The sequence below is a fragment of the Anastrepha ludens genome, chromosome 2, assembly GCF_028408465.1.
Source record: "Anastrepha ludens isolate Willacy chromosome 2, idAnaLude1.1, whole genome shotgun sequence".
In the NCBI taxonomy this organism is placed as follows: domain Eukaryota; kingdom Metazoa; phylum Arthropoda; class Insecta; order Diptera; family Tephritidae; genus Anastrepha; species Anastrepha ludens.
Window position 1 is genome coordinate 70,298,748 of NC_071498.1, and position 20,232 is coordinate 70,318,979.

The following is a 20,232-nucleotide window of genomic DNA, read 5'->3' on the forward strand; positions in this document are numbered from 1 at the left end:
GCCGGAAGTGCGGGGGCTCGAATCTCCGCGCCTAAAACACCAAAATTATGGACAACATTTTTCTAACAGCATTCGTCCCTCGGCAGCCAATGGAAAACCTCCGAGTGTATTTCTGCCATGAAAAAGCCTCTCATAAAAAATATCTCCCGTTCGGTGTCGGCTTCATACTGTGAGTCCCTCCATTTGTAGAACAATATCATAATGCACGCCTCAAATTTATTTATTTTATTATAATTATAATTATTAGTGCAAGTCACAACAGGTAACAATTTTCGTGGTAAAATTAACATGAGTTTCAAAGAAAACAAATCAAGTTAGCATTAATTGTGAATTAAATACTTATGATTAAAATTAAAATTATCTCTCTTATACTAATATATCTCTGAAGATCGCATCTAAATGTGTTCATGTTACTTATAGATACTAAATTCCAAAGTCGAGTCACATGCCAACCAAGAACTGTCTTTCCAATATTCATGTTTTGTAACTAGCAGCAACACGTTTTTAGTTTTTCACTGACTTCGTGGCAGTTATTCTGAGGGCGAGGTACAAAGGTACTTCCGAGTATTCGATTTTGTGAAAAGTAAGAGGGATTTGAAGAAGAGAAAAAGCTTATCTCAGGACATGGAGAAACGTAGTTTCTTGGCTTGATCCCGAACACATAACGAGTAATATTATAAAACAATACATTAAGCTTGTTTTTACGCGCATAACCACAATTTATAAAGATTTCACAACCATACAATAAATAGGAATGGGAGCTCGGCCAAACAGTCAAGAAGGGTGGTAACGCTGGTGTGAATGTAGGTGTAGGTCAAACTTTCTCTTTTTTCCGGTGTATACACTGATGTCTACCTTCTTACAAGGGGAAATAAATAGTTAATAATACAAAACCATTGAAATTGTAAACCGAACAGCTTCTTAGGGAATCTTAGGAACATAGCACTTAAAGTAAAAATATAGAACTATGTATTGAGCGCACAACTTGACCTAGACATAATTATTATTCAGGCTTGCTTGGAAGCTCACCTGAAATATTATTTTGGGTATAAATGTTTGTAATTACTATTGTGTTATCTGCTTAAATATAACCCATTCTATAGAGTTATAATTTCATTCTGAAAATATTTGATTTCGTACATATTCATATTTTATTTGGCTCATCGTAATTTACCCTAAATACTTTTCCGTTTTTTATTGCTTAATTTGACATTTTTGCCAGGGACGAATGAGTTTTAACCCATGATTCAATGATAAAAGGTTTGCTCAGTAAGCAGCTTTCTCGATCTCTCTTGACAAATCGGCTCCCTTAGCAAGACACTGGGTTGCTAGCTCTAGAAATTTTGAGTAAAAGTGGAGGAAAAGTAAAATTTGTACAAAAACATTTCATTTTCAAAATGGTCTGCTTACGAGCAACAACTCGCTAAATAGTTTTCATCGGTATGTTCCGGACTATGGTAGTATGACATGGAATACATACCGCTTAAGTCAGGACGAGATAGAGTAATTGACGCAGTCTGAGATTGATGAGTGTATTGTATTGAATAATTGGATAGTCCCGACACAATCGATAACATTGCAGACCTCATTATACAAAAGTTGGGATTGACAGAACTTGTTTGAGCCCACCTTCCAATGGATGGATGAAGCGTCCAGAGAAGGCTTAGCAAAGCACAGTACCAGCATGAAAAAGCTTCTCATAAAAAACCATCTACCAGAATCGGCTTAAAACTGTAGGTCCTTGCAATTGTGGAATGCGCGCTACAAAAAGGAGGAGGATCTCGGCGAAACACCTAACAGAATCGTACGTGCCAATTATTTATTCATTTTTAACAAAATAGTTTCATATTGGCGAAACTTCGCGATCGGTTTTAAATTTAAAAATTAATTCACAAAACAAAATCTTGGATTATGTGAAATAATTTCTTGTTTTAATATTAGACTTGGCAATTTCCGCTAATAACTTCTATCTACGAGTATACCATTATTTACATTCAAATATTAATTAAAATTTACTTTTTTAACCGTTCGCAGTTTGTTTCCATTTAAGTAAGAAAATACTTTTTTGCTACCATTTTTACCAAAAAGGATTTAATTTTTTCCACTTTAAGCACCTTCTTAAATGCAACCTTTTGTAAGGGAGTGTCAAAAATCGAATGTCACTAATGAGCAAACCTTTAATAATTGAATCATGGTTTTAACCTTTAATTATTTAGAAAAATCATCCCTAATACAATCCCACAATACATCCCTGATACTTTACACCCTGCTTGGACGAGTGGACGCTGATCCCATGCATATCGAGACCATTCATCGCAGACCTAATGGGATAAATCGCAGAGCTTATGGCATGAGGTTTATCTCATACAATGAACTGACACTTTGACTTTTTGACAGCTATATTTTCTTTATACGAAATATTTTTATTGACAGCATTATAAAATCAGAGGAAAATTTAAAGAAGATGATGTGTCGTCTAATTCCATTAGATTATTTAATCTTTTCATCGTATAAAGGCAGCGAATAGATTGGTTTCCCGCATTTTTGAAGGGAAACTTCTTAGACGTCGATGGACGAGCGAGAATGGAGAGTAAAATTTCAAGGTCATCCAACGTTTTGGGCATTTTCGTTCCGCAAGAGAGAAAAAAGATATAACGTAGAGGAAAAGGAGAGAGAGAGCTATACCTTACCATATATATATCTTATAATACGTTCACATATGCATTAATCATCTATAAATCCACCAAATTAATCTACCCGTTCACATATGGCAGATTACCTGCAAAATTGACAATCAGCTGTCAATACTGCTTTGAGAGGTTTTTCTGCATAGAAATTATTTTGGTGAAATATTCGGTGTTTTTGGTTTCTTTAATTATTATTAATGATATGAAGAAAATTCAAGGAGAAGGAATAGCTAATCTAATTTCGCAATTGGCTGCTAATAATAAACAATTTTTGGAGGAAATCCGTATGCGACATTTACTGAGGTAGCAAAAAATTATGGCGGCAATGCGCATGAGATATTCTATATTACATTTTATTGTATAATAAGTAATAAGAGGGCAAAACGTTTATGGGAACACGTTTTTTTCTGTAAAATGAATTCATAATTAATAATATTTAACAAAAATTGTATTACAATTATATTTACAGACCTGTTTTCTTTGCCGGCACCCATTTTATTCATTTAATTTTTATTTTGATGTTTCTCCTTACATTCGTAATAATAATTATCGATGATACAGAAAACACAGGCTTGTATGTCAAAACGTATCGTTATTATCTAGGACTATTTTATAATCTCAGATTTTGAGAGAGAAATTTTGTATGGGAAATCGCGATTTTTAATTACGGACTTTGAGTTAAGCGCGAAAAAGTAGAACATCTACTTATATGTGAACGTATTATTAGATACACTTTAGGCTATTTTTCCTGAGTTTTTCCTTGAGGTTGCTAATCTCTAGTTAGAAATAATACTGTCTACTTTTTGGCGCTTGTTTGTTGGTGCAAACCTGTAGAAAACATATTTTTGGTGCCTATTTTTTAGCGTTATATTTCCTTGGTACCTACTGTTTGGGGCGTTTTTTGGTCCCAATTTATTTGGCGTCTTTTTCTTTTGGTGCTTACTTTTTGGCGCTTATTTCCCTTTCCTGGCTAGTGCTTGTGCGTACTATAAAGTGCTTTCCATTCCGGCGTCGGATTTATTGGTATTGCCTTGCGGTAATTTGTGCCGTTGCAGCGGTCCTGGAATCGCTGCGCTTGTGCGGGTGATAAACGCTCGGAGTAGTGCGCGTTGTTGCCACGGTTTGTGTCCGGCGATTACCTACACCGGTCGACCCTTCTCTGTTTTTTGTAAATTTTTTCTATTTGTATTCTCTGCAAATGTTATGAATTTATTTAGATATATAGTATTTCTCTCTCCCTCTCTCTCATTTTCTCTCGGGTCTCTCCCTCTTTCTTTGTCTGCCCTGAACGTTTCACTTCTGTTGTGTGTACTACGCTACACGTACTTTTTTTTAACTTTCATTCAATAAAATGTTTCCTTTTGCTCGAAAAGCAATGAGTGTTTTGTACGGAATTTGAAATGAATGAAAAATTATGCTATAAAATGCCCACGTAAAACATATTTTTATGATAATTGATAGTGTCATGCGACCACAAAATTGGTAGTTCATATTAATAGCTTGTCGAAATTGGAGATGTGGGGTTATAGTTTGCGTTCCAGATATCTCTAATGCTATGATCTCACGCCATGTAATTTCTTCCCTCATTTGTTATTCACTTCCAAAATAACACCTCCGAATTACGTATGAATTACGTATTTCGTCATACAAAGTGAATTACCTCATTTACAAGTAATTCAGTCTCAATTACCTTGCGATTAGAAACAAATCGTTGTCTTCTCTAATTATGTCTTATCTAATTTATCGGAAATTTATTGAAATCAAGGCGCGTTCATTAAAAGTTGTGCCACTAGACCATCAACAATGTTTTGTACGTTTGATTGTCAAAGAAAAGTATTGGCAAAGTAGAAAACAAAAAATTAATTCGCCTTGTTTCACTCTGGGCTGACAGTCACATAAACACGGCGAAAGAAAAAAACCAAACCAGCTGATTTACCGATAACATCTTAATAGATTCGCATTGATTGAATTTTTCTGTCAAATAAAACGAAAACAAAATTCACAAACACCAATTAAATTTTTGATAATGGAAGCAAAATCACATATTATGAAAAAATATTATATTATGTCGCGAAATTTGTTGAACACCTTAAGAATTATGTTTTCTGAGGAAATGCTCCACTTCTATAAGGAGTAGTTACAACTATTGTAGCAAGGGCATCTTCCAGGAACTGTAAAATTATAATCTAAAATTTTGGTGAACTGCTGAATATTTTCATAAAATGTCTTATTACAAATACTTTAGGAATAACGCCAATCCTTCTGGGAGACATGCTGTCAGCACCGATGAACTTTCCTTTAAAAATAAATTTCGGATGAATCGACGACTTTTTTATAAATTGTGCGAGCTATAAGGTAAAATGAAATCTTAGTTTTAAATTACTTTTGATTTAAAAATAATAAAAATTAAGGAAGAAGAAAGAGATCTACCAAAGTGAATTATAAATGCGTCGTGGAAACAGGGTAAACGCGTATTACGCGTCATTTGAATATAGCATAATATATTTGTATTTTCTATTTCAGTCAAATACAAAAATATAATCTTTGCAAATGCGCATATTCAAAATCAATTACAGTACTGCCAACTCAATGAGTTCCAACAATCGATTAATCGTTGGGCAGCATGCCATCCACATGAGATTTCATTTTGACATTTCTACCTTGCTTCGCGTTAAATTAATTATCACCAACTTCGCATTCATTTACTATTTTCGTTTGTGAAGTTTTCTTCGTTTGTAATTTTTATTTAAACATTAAACTGTGAAAGATTTGAACAATATTTTCCATAATGCCGCCAACTATCATCAATACGACAACAAATGCCGAAAAGCGACCTGTTAGGCCTGCGGAACGCAAGTGGGTGTAAAAGCAACGTGCCAAAATCATTTAGAAATTGCCCGCATTAATTAATAATACTTACTTTTATTAGATCTGAACTGATTTGCCGCGTGAAATATGGCAATAGTCTGCCGGACATACCCTTCGACTTGAAATTTCTACAGTACCCGTTTGACAGTAATCGATTTGTGCAATATAATCCAACTTCCTTGGAGCGCAACTATAAATACGAAGTACTTACTGAGCATGACTTGGGTGTGACAATCGACTTAATTAACCGCGATCTATATCAAGCCGACCCATATGCTCAACTTGACCCAGGCGATGAAAAGCTTCTGGAAGAAGATGTGCACACACCTCATGATTCAATGCGTTCACGCCAGCATTCGCGAAGTGTTTCGTGGTTGCGAAAATCGGAATATATTTCGACAGAACAGACGCGCTTCCAACCTCAAAATCTTGAGAATATTGAAGCCAAAGTGGGTTATAATGTTAAGAAGTCGTTGCGCGAGGAAACGCTGTATCTTGATCGTGACGCACAAATCAAGGCTATTGAGAAAACATTTAATGACTCGAAACAAGAAATCAACAAGCACTACTCTAAACCTAATGTGGTACCTGTGGAGATACTTCCGGTGTATCCAGATTTCAAGAATTGGAAGTATCCATGCGCTCAAGTAATATTCGATAGTGATCCTGCGCCTGCCGGCAAAAACGTACCAGCACAACTGGAAGAGATGTCGCAGGCCATGATTCGTGGTGTAATGGACGAGAGTGGCGAACAGTTTGTTGCTTATTTTCTGCCTACTGAAGAAACTTTAGATAAAAGACGCAACGACTTTGCCGAAAGTGTTCTATACAAGGATGATGAAGACTACGAGTACAAGATCGCTCGTGAATATAACTGGAATGTTAAAAGTAAAGCTTCTAAAGGATACGAAGAAAATTACTTTTTTGTTGTGCGCCAAGATGGTGTATTCTATAATGAGTTGGAGACACGTGTACGTCTAAATAAGCGGCGTGTAAAAGCTGGACAACAGCCCAGTAACACTAAATTGGTAAGATTGTACATTGGAAAAATTATATACATACATAAGAAAATATTGCTATTTAATTTTTTAGGTTGTTAAACATCGTCCCCTGGACTCCAATGAGCATCGTATGCAACGCTACCGTGAAAGGCAATTGGAGCCAACCGGTGATGAAGAAGATGAAGAAATGGAAGAAGAGGAAGAGATTGAAACCCCCCCTCAAGTTTCAAATGAGAAAGACAATAATAAAGCCCCTGAAGTCGGTGATGCAGCCGAATCTGACAATGAAAATGCTGAAGCTGCTCAAAGTGCCAGAGATCGCCAATCTCGTTCACGTTCTAAGTCGCATGCAAAATCAAAATCTCGTTCACGTTCAAATTCTGGTTCCGGATCACGTTCAGGTTCAGGTTCTCGTGCTTCCCGTTCTCGTTCGCGCTCCAAATCAGGCAGCCGCAGTCGCAGTGGTTCCCGTTCTACAGCACATTCAGGTTCGCGTTCGCGTTCGCGTTCGCGTTCTCGTTCTGCATCTAAATCACCGTCACGATCTCGCTCAGCCACACCCGCCGGTTCCCATAAATCGGGTTCGCGTTCACGATCCGCTTCACGTTCACCATCGCGCTCCGTCAGCCGTTCTCGCTCACGCTCCGGCTCCCGATCGCGTTCGCCATCAAAAACACCTGCACGGTCACGGTCTCACTCCGGATCACGTTCGGGCAGCGCATCAGGTTCACGTTCTGGTTCAGCATCACGTACACCATCACGTTCAGGTAGCGCTACACCGAGCGGTTCCGGCAGCGCCTCGGGCAGTGGCTCAGAAGCCGAAGAATAAATATCTAAAAACTAACGATGAAAAATATGTTTTAAATTAGCGACCTTCTGACAGAGTATGCTATCTGTAAAATTATAATTGATGCAAAATTTTATTGAATAAAAATCAAGCGGACAAAAAATAGATTATTGAAAGCAATATTAAGGTTGGGAGAAATCAATCGATACAACTGAAGGTTGTATCGCGAGGCTGGTGCTTTCCGATGTAGATGAACGAGTGGTGGAGATGGGCATATCTGTAAGTTAAAAAAGAAGTATACAACGAACTATTTAAGAAATTGGTTGGCTAGCACCTCTGGAAGAAGAAGTTTCGGACAAATCGCTACGCCAGGAGGCAAAGCTACGCGTCTTCTGAAGCAGATGTGGCATTTTCAAACCTTTCTCTAACATTATGCGTATGGCTTTGGGACCGATGCCATCATCGTTCTCTGCCATATCGGCCAGTTGATTAAGTGCGCTGGAGTTGCGGTATTCGAGTTCACGCAAATCTAATTCACGTTCATAGCATGCGATAAACTCTTTACCCAAATTACGTTCTTTTACCCTCTTTAAAGAGTTTTTTACTTCACGCTCGGCGCGCTGTAATTTTATCCTCTGATCGTCAAGTTCCTTTTGCAGTTTCTCCAATATTTCGACATTCTCGACACTGAAAAAAGTAAAAAAAAAACATTTTAAAATTGTACGAAGATATTTAAAATCTATTTGCTGTACTTTTTGCCCGTGGAAATTTCCAATTGGCGTTGCAGGTCTTCGCATACTCTAAGATTTTTGTCATTATCTTTTTCTATTTGTCGATGCTTGCTACGCAGGGCCTTAAGTTGATTCAAAGCTTGGCAATAGTTGGATTGCAATTCTTTCATTTCTTCCAAAACTTGGTCTGAGGCGATATAAACACAATGGATGATGGATGATCTTTTGCGATTCTTCAAGCTGAGCCATTATTCTGTCAGTGTAAAGTTCTATACATTCAAAGTATTTTGGAGGCTCGTATTAAATATTCCAGTACTCCATTTAGAGAGTTTTGCAATTAGCGAAACGAAGGATACTCTGAGAGCGTAAATATTTTAGAATACTATTGGTTGAAAAACTGAACCAGACACAAATGCACATACTAAAGTCTCTTCATAGTTGATGCCCCCAAATTAGTGCGTTGGCTATACATTGTTGTGGTTAGGCCTACAATCGTAACATCAAGGTGCGTTGGGCCTGCACCTAGCATTTACGGAAGTAATGCATCTCCTATTGAACTTTTTACTCTAAGATATTCAGGTTTCAGGCGTATAGTCATACGACCAGGAGGTTTCTAAACTACGCTGTGCTTGTCTGGTGAAGCCACTTCCCAGGCACGTCAAAAGATGCCTCTTCAACTACTCCGACGAGATGCAGGACAAAACAGACCGACAATTACTGGACCGAACAGTGTTTAAACAGACAACAACATTCATCGGGAGACACTTACCACCTTCTTAAGCTCCCGACCCCCGAATGCCGTAATCGGAGTCCAACCACCTCTCACAGCAGATGAAGAGCTCCAAACACCCCGAGAGACCCGCGTAACCTTGGCACAACTACGTTCTAGATATTCTAGCAGGTTAAATCCCTACTTGCCCAAAATTGACCCCGACATACCAAACGTATGTCCAGCATGCGAAGGCACAACACACGACACTACCGACCTTTTCACATGCACCTTCAAACCCATTCATCTAACACCCCTCTCCCTCTGTACCCAACCTGTCGAAACAGCAAGTTTCCTAGACGAAGACGACCGGTAATTTTCATTGCACTGACCGGGTTCACTGTGCTGCTACAACAACAACGAGGAGGTTTCTGGACCTAGCGACGCTATTCGGCTTACACCGATATTGCCGTTGAGCTTAGTTAACGGCCTTTCATGAATCTTTGAAATATACGGCCAAGAGTAATTACAAAACTACAGCAAATATAGCCAAATAACTTCGAAAGCATTTCGCTATGTCTCAAGAAACTGTGTAACTGTAGTTATTTGAAGTAGATCTTTACAAACGGTTACAGTTCGCTTGCTCTTTGCCTGGCTCGGGTCGTGCCACAGCATATCAGACAAAAGGTCACCTCTGTTGCATGGTAAGGATTAGGAATGCCCATACGCATTTACAAGCTTATTTTAAAGACCGTTTTTTCTCAAAGAAGCGGGTATACGATTTAAATAAATTTCGCTATAATAACTATATTACCAACATCGAGTTAAACATTAAAGCAAACCCAAAACCTTCTGGAAATACATAAAATCTAGAAGGATTAGTGCCGGTGTTCCCACTGGTATCTTTTCCGATAATAGTCAAGCGCGAAGCCGAAGTGAAGCGGCAAACTTATTTGCTGAGATTTTTAAATCTAATTTTGTTGACGAAGAATTTGATCCTCCGTGCAACTTTTCTTCTGACTTAGTTTATGCCCTAAACTTTGGAGCTCTTTGCTTCTCTGCTGAGGATATTAGTAATGCTCATCCTCTCAAGCTGATGCTGATGTACTATCAGCAGTTTTGATAAAAAATTGTCCGATTTTGGTCTATCCTCTGAAAATTATTTTCAACAAATCTTTATCGTCGTAATGTTTCTTTGACGCATGGAAGGTCTCTTTCATTGCGCCCTTCTTTAAGAGTGGCAATAAAAATTACGTTAGAAATTATAGGCCGGTCAATGCTAAGCTGAGCTTTTCGGTTAAATCTTTAATTTGCCTGCATCAGCATGGTTTTGTTGCGAACAGATATACTTTGATTAATTCTTTCTCCCCTAGTTTCCAGGTCGACTGTATTTACACTAACTTTTCGAAATAAAAAAATTACCTTGTTTGGGTTTTTATTCTGCATTTCTGTAATGGATAAACTCTTATTTGAGTAATAGACGTTGTGTTGTAACGATCGAGGGTATTTGATCTACTCCCTTTGCTGGGATCGCTTGGGACCGCTTTTATTTGCTTATCATTTGCTAAATATTTGCTTTATGCTGATGACCTTAAGATCTTTTTAGCGATCACAACTCAAGAAGATGCCATTAAAATGCAAGCCAATATCGATAGGATTTACTTGTGGTGCCAGAATTAACGTCTTTCGCTGAACTTATCTAACTTATCTGCTTTCAAATATCTTACTCGAAAACATCTAACATTTTGTGCACTAAGTATAGTACCTCGACATGTGACCTGCTGGGTGTTAGCGAGTTTAAGGACTTTGGCGTTATCTTTGATAACAAATTTTCTTTTAATAACTATCATATATAAATTATATTACTTTAAAATCTTTCTCGATGTTGGGCTTCGTCAGACGTAACACCACTAAGTTCTCTGATCCATATACCATTAAGTTACTCTATACATATTTTTTTAGATCTCATTTAGAATATGCTGTTTTTATTTGGAGAGCTTGTAGTCAGCAAGCTACTGAATTTTATTGATCCCATGCCATCATATTGTGCTCGTCTCATGCTTATAAGTTTCATGTTCTTAGAAATTCGAAGGTTTATGTTGTGACTGTCTTTTACTCATAATACATACATATTATTACTGGACTAATTGATTGCCCCTACTTGTTGAAACGGACTCGATTTAATGTTCCCCAGCGATCTCTTAGGAACTTCTATCCTTTTTATGGGGGAAACTTTAAAACTAAGTATGCCAATAAACACCATTCATATTGATGTTGTTCTCGATTTTTCGCTTTCAAGAGTAGCATTTTTAAATATCTTGAATTCTATGTTATAGTTGCTTTTAAATACATGTATGTAATATATCAATAGTTTAATCTAAGCAACTTTTGTATCATAGTCTGTAAGGATTTTAATTCATAGACTTAAATAAAAAAATAAAGATGGAAACTCATTAGTCGTGCTCGGCAGCACAAAATTGTAATATTAATACATATTTCCAATTTTTGCAAGTGGGCGTTGGTTGGCGCCGAAACATTATCCATCATCAAAAATTGAGAGAGCAAAGTGATAGCTCGATAGAGGAGAGACGTTCATTTTGTGCTGGAGCGTGTTAAAAAAAGCATATGGAATCTATTCTAGGCACGTAACAAAATCGGAAGTAATACATCGCTTACAAAAGTTAGCAACCCTGTTGCAAATGCTAAGCTGATACTTTTCGATGTGCGGCACTTATTTTGCATAGACAGAGAATTTGAATACATACATATGTAAATAAAAATAATGGAGTTTTCTATAAATATTTTTCTTTATAATTTCGATATTTATAATAGGTCTGTTCATGAAGCAAATAATTTATAACAATTGTTACAAATTATCACATTTTGGTTTTCATGTTCCCAAAAAAATTTCAGAAAGTAGGGGAAAGTGAGAGAAAAAAATTACATTTCATTTCGAGGGGAAGCTGCAAGTTTTTATTTGTAAGAAATTGCAAGTGAGAAAAACAGCTGATATTCTTCTTCTTCTTAATTGGCGCGATAACCGCTTACGCGATTTTGGCCGAGTATAACAAAGCACGCCAGTTGTTTCTTTTGGCCTCTGGAGACGATACAGCATGCTTGACTGAGTTTTGTGTGTGTTAGTGCAGTCGGGTGTCGTCGTGTCACACATACTTGTTGTCGGCTTTTGAATGATGAAAATCAAAAATTTTAGATATTAGCGTCAATCAGCCGACACGCACACATATAAAGTTCTTGTCAAACAATGCTTGACCGTTACCAGAGGCCATTTCTCGTGCTAACCGGCACCAGTTGGACACACCAAGTGAAGGCAAGTCCTTCTCCACCTGATCTTTCCAACGCAGAGGAGGCCTTCAAAGGGAAAAATATCAAAAAAAAGTACATGAACACAAAACCAGTAACAATTTGCAAGTTTGACGAACAGCTGATTAAATTGTTGGCAGGAAAAACTACAAAAATTAAAATTTTTTTTCACCTGAGCTACCTCGTATTAAATAAAAAAAAGCAAATAAAATGCAAAATTATTTCTTCCATTTCATCATCGCTGTTTTGCAATTCGCCATTTTAATTCGTGTTTACTTTTACTTTGCGATCAGCTGTTTTCCTTACCTTCAATTTCTTTCAAGTAAAAATTTATCCAATAAAAACTTGCAATTTCCCCGCAAAATGAAATGACATTTTGCTCTCTCACTTTCCACTACTGTGCAACTTTTTTGGGTACATGAACACCAAAACGTGATAATTTATAACAATTGTTACAAACTATTTACTTCATGAACAGACCTGAAGTATAAAATAATGGGCAAATATAATATTTTGCTGCCGGTAGTTTGGTAAAATTCAAATATGGTTAAAAGCTTTATATAGTCTGATTAAATGTTATGAAAATTGTAACAGTAATTTGTTAGATAAAAATATTAAGTTCCAATTCAAATTTTCATTTCGTTTTCCGAACAACGTAGATTTGGCCAGGGACAACACTTAAGCAGTATTATGCAAAAAAATTTATTTGGAATGTTAGATAGATATATGTATGGATTAAGATTTGCACTTCGACCCCTGCTTCAGAATACCTCAGCCAGACTCCATCTACACTAATATTATAAAGAGGAAAACTTTGTTTGTTTGGTTGTAATGAATAGGCTCAAAAACTACTGGACCGATTATAAAAATTCTTTCACCATTCGAAAGCTACATCATCCACGAGTAACATGGATTATATTTTATTTTGGAAATAGGGCTCGAGATATAGGTCAAAACGTGGACCCGGGTAACCTTCGGATGTGCATGTACAATATGGGTATCAAATGGAAGCTGTTGGTGAATGCTTTAGTCCAGAGTATTTTTCATGCCGCTCCGTGACTAGGGTCTCGAGATAGAGACCAAAACGTGGACCCTAGAATGTGTTTGTACAATATGGATATCAAATTGAAGCTGTTGGTGAATGCTTTAGTACAGAGTATTTTTCATGCCGCTCCGTGACTGGGGTCTCGAGATATAGGTCAAAACGTGGACCCGGGTAACCTTTGGTTGTGTATGTACAATATGGGTATCAAATGAAAGCTGTTGATAAGTGCTTTAATACGGGGTAATTTTCATACCTATTGATGACTGGGGTCTGGAAATATATGCCAAAACGTGGACCCGCCGTGTCTTTGCACCAAATTAAACCAAACTTACACACATTGTTAATGAGGTATTGAAGATGGTTTCCGTATAGTTTGGATACCTATTGGTAGATAGGGTCTCGAGATATAGGTCAAAACGTGGACCCGGGTAACCTTCGGATGTGTATGTACAATATGGGTATCAAATGGAAGCTGTTGGTGAATGCTTTAGTTCAGAGTATTTCCATCCTCTCCGTGACTAGGGTCTCGAGATAGAGACCAAAACGTGGACCCTAGAATGTGTTTGTACAATATGGATATCAAATGAAAGCTGTTGATAAGTGCTTTAATACGGGGTAATTTTCATACCTATTGATGACTAGGGTCTCGAAATATATGCCAAAACGTGGACCCGCCGTGTCTTTAAACCGAATTAAACCAAACTTACACACATTGTTAAGTAGGTATTGAAGATGATTTCCGTATAGTTTGAATACTTATTGGTAGGTAGGGTCTCGAGATATAGGTCAAACCGTGGACCCGGGTAACCTTCGGACGTGTATGTACAACATGGGTATCAAATGAAAGCTGTTGATAAGTGCTTTGATACGGGGCAATTTTCATACCTATTGATGACTAGGGTCTCGAAATATATGCCAAAACGTGGACCCGCCGTGTCTTTGCACCGAATTAAACAAACTTACGCACATTGTTAAGTAAGCACTGAAAATGCGTTTCGTAAAGTTTGGTTGTAATTCGGAGCACTGGCAACGGGTACAGCGTTCTTTTGAACCAGAATGTCGCTTAATTTTTTAACGCTTGGGGCGGAACTGAACTGTCAAATTGACAGTGTGAGTTACAATGTGTCAATATTTCTTTCTGATTTGGATGCCATAAGGAAAAAACGTAAGTGCAACATGTGAAAATTGTTTGTGAATTTTTTTGGAGTGGATTTTGGAACAGTGAATAATTTCTGACGAAATTTGAGAATTTAATGTGAAGTCCGAATGAACTTATGTGTTCGTGGAAAAAAAAATTTTTTTCGTTTTTTTTTTTGAAAATATAAATGGATAATGGTTAAAAAAGCTCCAATGCTTAATAAAACATATAAATTGAAACGAAAAATTCATGGATGATCAGGAAAAAAGACGATTGTTTATTCATATGCGTTGATTTGAAATTTAAAAACAATCTTCTTTTTTCCTGATTTTCAATTTATATTTTATATTTACTCAAAAACAAATAGAAAAATAAAAAATATTGTTTATGCCAAAGCGCTTGAGTAAAGAATAAAGAAATAAATAATATGAAAATCATATATTTTCTGTTCTAAACCATATCTATTCTATTTTAGTGTGCCCAGCGAAGGGGGCCGGGTTTGCTAGTTCTTTCAATAAATCTAGAATGGCAATGGGTTTGGTTGAGCGCGTGTGCCTCCCTTCTTCTAGCAGACCGTTTTAAATTTATTATAGTCTCTATGTAATCGCAGAGATTTTACAAAGAAATTTTCTCTATGTTAATGTTTTCCAAAAACATTCAAAATGCCTACGTTATAGCTATACAAAAGCTAACTTTTCCAAATGACACGGCAGTGCATCCTACATCGGAGTCTCACTGTACATTACATGAGATATTCGCGTTCGAAGCCACTTATCGGCAATTAATATATGTATATTCAATTCCTGGGTTCTAAATATCACCTATTGAACAATTCTGATTCAGATTTCTGTATTTCCCACTCACCTTCATCTACTTTCTTATTCAAATTTCTTCGATAGGAATCATTCGAATTATTGAGCAACATCAAAGTATTTTCCATTGCTTTAATATCCTCTTCCGCTTTGATTACCTTTTCGTTCAAATTATTACCCTCATCCAATAGCATTTGCTTCTCTTGCGCTGCTTCCACCTTCAATTGTGTAGCCGTAACCAAGGTGCCGTCCTCATTGATACCCATTAGCTTGGAGGTCAATTCGAAGCGTGCCCGTATCACATCAATGTGTTTCGCACGTTCTCCGATATCAGCCAACAAAGTGCTTCTCTCATCATTCAAATGTTTACGCTTCAGATTTAATAAATCCATTTGACTTTTTATCTCCACCAAACGATCCTTCATTGTCCGATTTAATTGCAATCGGTGTTTACCCAAGTGATAGGTATTCGTTTGGCATGCAACTATTTCATTATCGAACTCTTTTATGCGCATCTTCAAAAGACTCAACTCGACTATCTTCTGTTGATTCTTATTCTTCTCGATGTTGAGACGTTTAACACCACCCTCGCAGTACATTTGCGCTTCTTTGATATCGAAAAGCTGCAAATAAAAATTAAATGTAAAATTTTTATTTTTGTCTTGAGGTAATCCATTAAACTCTCACCATGGTTTGCAAATTCTTGTAATCGGCATTGTAAACATCGGTTAAGCTACGCATGTTGTGATCCAGTTTTTTGTTCTGTGATTCCGTGGCTTGCAATCGTCTCTGTAGTAAATTATTTTGAGTCTCCAACTTAGCCAAATATTGCTCTGTCTCCTCCTCTTCCATCGGATCAAACTCCCCACCTTGCAATACAATAATTTTCCTTTCCATTTGCAGACATTTAAACGACTAAACAAATGATTTGGAGCATAGTTAAAAGAAAACGGGTGCTGTAACTGAACATTCAATTAAAAAGTAAGTAGCAATACGCACGGCTTCGTAGTACACTTCAGTTAAGCGGTTGAGCTCCTTTTCCATTTTTTTCGTGTTTCGGATTACGCTAGCGGTGCTTGCTGACAAACCGTTGTTAGAAATCTAAAAATGATATTGAAATTTGAAAACTATTGGGTTAGGTTAGACGAATAGTGCATTGAACCCATTGGAAGGCGGAAGAAAGACCTGTCCAATCATATTCCCACATATCGCTAAGCTATTCCGATAGGCGCATTGAATCAACCTCCACATCCGGGAAGAAATGATTACTTGGAAATCTAAAGCGCTTTATTCGAAGTAATGCAGAGTTTTCGCACGGGAAGTTTATCATTTTTAGGGGATAAGAAATTCATCTGCAGAACGATGGCGTCGAATGAGTATATCAAAACCCCAAAGGGTTCAACCCATAGAGGTCCAAATTTTTTTTTGTTGGTCAAATTTCATATTTGTAACTAAGGTTGTTTCAGAAATCAGAAATAATGGTTAAAGTATCAACCTGAATTAATATTATGTTTGAACACATGAAATAAAACTTTAAAAGAAAATTTTATTATCTTATCTTATTGACCCTAAATTGTACCTAAAATGTTATATTAAACAAGAAAAGAAACACATTTTCACAATATACCTGAATTATACTCCTACTTACAGCTCGTATAGACAACATTTTAATCCTTTACATCTAACGTTCCCCCACCCCGCCCGTAAGTCTTAATCATTAATAAATTCGACGAACAGTTTTAGGATGTTGCTTAGTAAGGCATTAGACCGGCATATGCTTTTAGTGAGGCACTAGCGCGCAAGAGAAAGATACTTTTCTGACACTACTCATCAAATCGACGAAGACTAGTAGCTAGTGTTAAGTGACTCCGAATCTGACAGTCATACGGTCAATTATCCAGTCCCTCAATAGTATTTATTACTGTCAATAATCGTCTTTTGACTTTTGAGAGTTGTTGTTCTTGTAGCAACATACTTAACCCTGTCAGTGTATTGTTTCGACAGGTTGCGTCCAGAGGGTGTTAGATGAGTGGGTTTGAAGGGACATGTGAAAAGGTGGTTAGTGTCGTGTGGGGTGCCTTCACATTCCGTACTTCACTTTTGAGAGTCTTTGAGATTGCCTTAATTTTCGCTCGTCAGACTAATGAACTAATTTAGTACCTCGTCTAGCGCTTTCTTCAGCTTGTGAATATATGAATTCAATTCATCAAATTCACTCTCAGACTTTTCGGGTGCCTTGGTAATATGTAGCTTGTGAAAGTTTGAGCTGAATTATTGTACAGCTTTTTGATAGTCCGTTAGATAACAAGGCTTTCAAAGTTACGTATGTTTATTTAGTTAAATAACAAAGTGAATCAAGAGCATTACAATAGTAACAAAAAGTGAACGATTAAAAAAAAAAAAAAATAACAGAACATAAGAAACTCAATGTATTAGCCTTGCAATTTAATCCATATATGTATAACAGAGAGAAGGATGAACTGTATAATGAGGCAGAAAATCTATTAAATATAATAAATATAACTGAAGGATGAGGAGACGTCTCAACATATTTTATGTAAGTCTCCAGGCCTTGCTGGATCTATACCGATTTTCCGCAATAAATTTATGTGCTCCTATTTCTGTTAGGAGTGCGGCAACCAAGAACCTTTTGGCCTTCAGTAGGGAGTCTGAATGTGGCTTGGATATAAATACAAAAGAGCTTTGGACTCTCTTTAAATACAAAAGAGCTTTGGACTCTCTTTGGATTAACCAATATCTGAACTTTTTATTATTACATTATCTTACGCCCTCAGATTTTTGCAAATTATAACGTTTTACTTACTTCCAAACTTTTACTTTCATCCTTTAAATCTTGCAATTGTTGCTGACTCCGATAGACCAAGCTATTAAAACGGATTTTGTCCTTATTTATTTCACTCTGCGCCTTCTGTTCTGTATCATTCATCTCTTCTAACATTTGCAGCCGCTGTTCAGCACTCATATGCTTATTCGCCGTATGGTTCAAACGACTTTCCAGCTTCAGAAGTAATGATTTGAAATCCTCCAACACTTTATTACGCTTATCTTTTTCTTTAGACATTTTACGGTTTTCCATACGTTGCTGTTGAACTTTATTTGAAAGATTTTGTAGATCTCTCTGCAGTAGTTCCACCTTTAAGAAAGAGAAGTGAAAAAGTATTTATATGATTTACCGTTTACCGTTAATTCTATTGGAGTACAAACCTCAGCTCCTTTTAAAATAGTCATATCTATGAATTTTTGAATTTGTTCTTTAACCTCCGAGGTTTCCTCGTTCAATACAGATATGGTACGCTCCACTTCATGATTATTATGGATAATATTATCCAATTTTTCATCACAACGTTTACTCTCTTTTAACATTCGTTCTGCCTCGCGCTCCAAATAGTACAGCTCATCCTCATTGCTCTCTATCTCGCGTTCTCGCTGCAACATTTGTTTCACAGCCAGCTTCCAGGTATCTATCATTTGGCGACGTTCTAAATGTGCTGCGCGATATAGTGTAGCCGTAGATTCAATACTCTGTTCGAGTGATTTTTGTTCATCATATAATTTCATCAAATCCTTGCGCAGCTTCTCCACCTCGTTATGCAGAAACTGGCGACGTGCGTCCTTCTGCCGAGCCAGCACTTCATCTTCTTTAAAGTACTTATCAATCAATTTGTATCCCTTGTTGGTGTCCTCCATGGCTTCGCGCCACTCCAATAGCACCGTTTTGGCCCACTTGACGCGTGAAGTCAAATCGTCGATTGCATTTTTGCGTCTACACAGCTCCTCTGGAAAAGAAAGTGGTGGAAAAGAAGGAACATAAACGGTTTTAAAAAAGTTTTCCATAACATTGTCGATGTATCTTACTCTCTGTAGTACTCAGATACTCAGTGTAGCTTTCAGTCTCCTTATTTATACGTTTAATGTCGGTTTTCAGTTTCGATTGCACTCGTTCAGCTACTTTGAAGAGGTGTACCTCAGTATGAACTTCAGTTTGATGGGCTTGCAGGAGTTTCTGCAATCACAATATATGCAAAGATGTGTGAAATGCATGCTAATGCATTTGAAGGCATTCTTACCATATTCTGATTCATGCACATTTCAGCATTTTTTGAATGCTGCAGCAATTTCTCCAAACGATCTTCGGATTGTATATTGGATTCCAACAACTGTATCTTCTCTTCAACCATCTGCTCCATTTCGGCTAGTATACACAAATTTTCTTTACTGGCCATGGGTATCTCCGAATTGGGGTCCCAACCCATGGCCAACATTGCCTTTTGTATTATTTCTTCTTGTACTGTATGAGGTTCCTCCGTAGGCGCCATTGCTCTTCTCTGGGATTGAACTTACAATACTTTACAATACAAATAATAATTATTTTATTTTTATGAGTACTCAATAGAAATATAAGTGGAGAAAGTTTTAATTTTGCTTCAAACGTTGACTATCAAAACTTGAATAAGTTTGAAATTGAAATCAGTTCTGAGTCGATTCACGTTTTCATTGCGTCTCTACGTTTTATCAATAACATGCTATGTCACTCGTATAGCAACATGTTTTGTAACCACACACAAATATTTGGATGTATCAATAAAGCAACCCCAATTTGCATACTCTCACAGTCGCTTGTGATTTCAAAGTGTTAGGGGTCAACACAAACAAAAACCAGATGAGCACGCAACAAGGGGTGGTAAAGGCATAAAATATGCAACTTAGAAAAATATTGGTAAAAAAATATAAATCAAGATTGGATCAAAAGGTCTTTCTAAATAAGAACCGTTTCATTTGTCACCATATCTCCTTTTTAACTCGATACAGTTTCTCGATACACCCAATGTTTCTCCAATTTTTTCATGTCCTTCAAATAATGCATGAAATTGTTCTCTAGTCCCTAATAATATGCGTTTGTTCTATCAGTAACCTGTACATTCGAACTAATTCACTTATTGTCGAGAAATTTCCTCGAATTGGAAACAAGAAGTAGTCAATGGGGGCTTTATCTAAGGTAGTAATTTGGAACCTCATTCATCCAATTTTGCCATTAAGGCAGGGGGCTTGTACACTGTATGTGGTAGCCATTGAAGTGTTTGAAAGAAGACTCCGCAAGCATGAGCGTTTGTG

General features: G+C 37.0%; 2 protein-coding genes across 2 annotated transcripts; one reads left to right on the plus strand and one right to left on the minus strand.

Moving 5' to 3' along the window:
- Positions 1–5,331: 5,331 nt before the first annotated feature.
- On the plus strand, positions 5,332–7,510 carry LOC128871789 (RNA polymerase II-associated factor 1 homolog). Its single transcript, XM_054113860.1, has 3 exons — positions 5,332–5,543; positions 5,617–6,583; positions 6,648–7,510. The coding sequence occupies exons 1-3, from the start codon at positions 5,476–5,478 to the stop codon at positions 7,383–7,385; spliced, it is 1,773 nt and encodes a 590-aa protein (XP_053969835.1). The 5' UTR covers positions 5,332–5,475; the 3' UTR covers positions 7,386–7,510.
- Positions 7,511–7,513: 3 nt separating this feature from the next.
- Positions 7,514–19,538, minus strand: LOC128871788 (coiled-coil domain-containing protein 39). Its single transcript, XM_054113859.1, has 10 exons — positions 19,188–19,538; positions 18,976–19,123; positions 18,325–18,896; positions 17,924–18,253; positions 16,099–16,200; positions 15,787–16,014; positions 15,152–15,722; positions 8,096–8,261; positions 7,678–8,030; positions 7,514–7,620 (listed from the first exon to the last, which is right to left on the minus strand). The coding sequence occupies exons 1-10, from the start codon at positions 19,434–19,436 to the stop codon at positions 7,526–7,528; spliced, it is 2,814 nt and encodes a 937-aa protein (XP_053969834.1). The 5' UTR covers positions 19,437–19,538; the 3' UTR covers positions 7,514–7,525.
- Between the last annotated feature and the right edge of the window lie 694 nt (positions 19,539–20,232).

What these genes read in the sequence shown, in the direction of transcription:
- LOC128871788 (XM_054113859.1), bottom strand. Translation starts at nt 19,436, where the DNA reads ATGGCGCCTACGGAGGAACCTCATACAGTACAAGAAGAAATAATACAA. An exon ending in GTATCTGAGTACTACAGAGA is followed by an intron (nt 18,897 to 18,975) that starts GTAAGATACATC and finishes TTTCTTTTCCAG; the next exon opens with AGGAGCTGTGTAGACGCAAA. An exon ending in CTGAAGTGTACTACGAAGCC is followed by an intron (nt 16,015 to 16,098) that starts GTGCGTATTGCT and finishes TCATTTGTTTAG; the next exon opens with TCGTTTAAATGTCTGCAAAT.
- LOC128871789 (XM_054113860.1), top strand. Translation starts at nt 5,476, where the DNA reads ATGCCGCCAACTATCATCAATACGACAACAAATGCCGAAAAGCGACCT. An exon ending in GTTAGGCCTGCGGAACGCAA is followed by an intron (nt 5,544 to 5,616) that starts GTGGGTGTAAAA and finishes TACTTTTATTAG; the next exon opens with ATCTGAACTGATTTGCCGCG. An exon ending in AGCCCAGTAACACTAAATTG is followed by an intron (nt 6,584 to 6,647) that starts GTAAGATTGTAC and finishes TTAATTTTTTAG; the next exon opens with GTTGTTAAACATCGTCCCCT.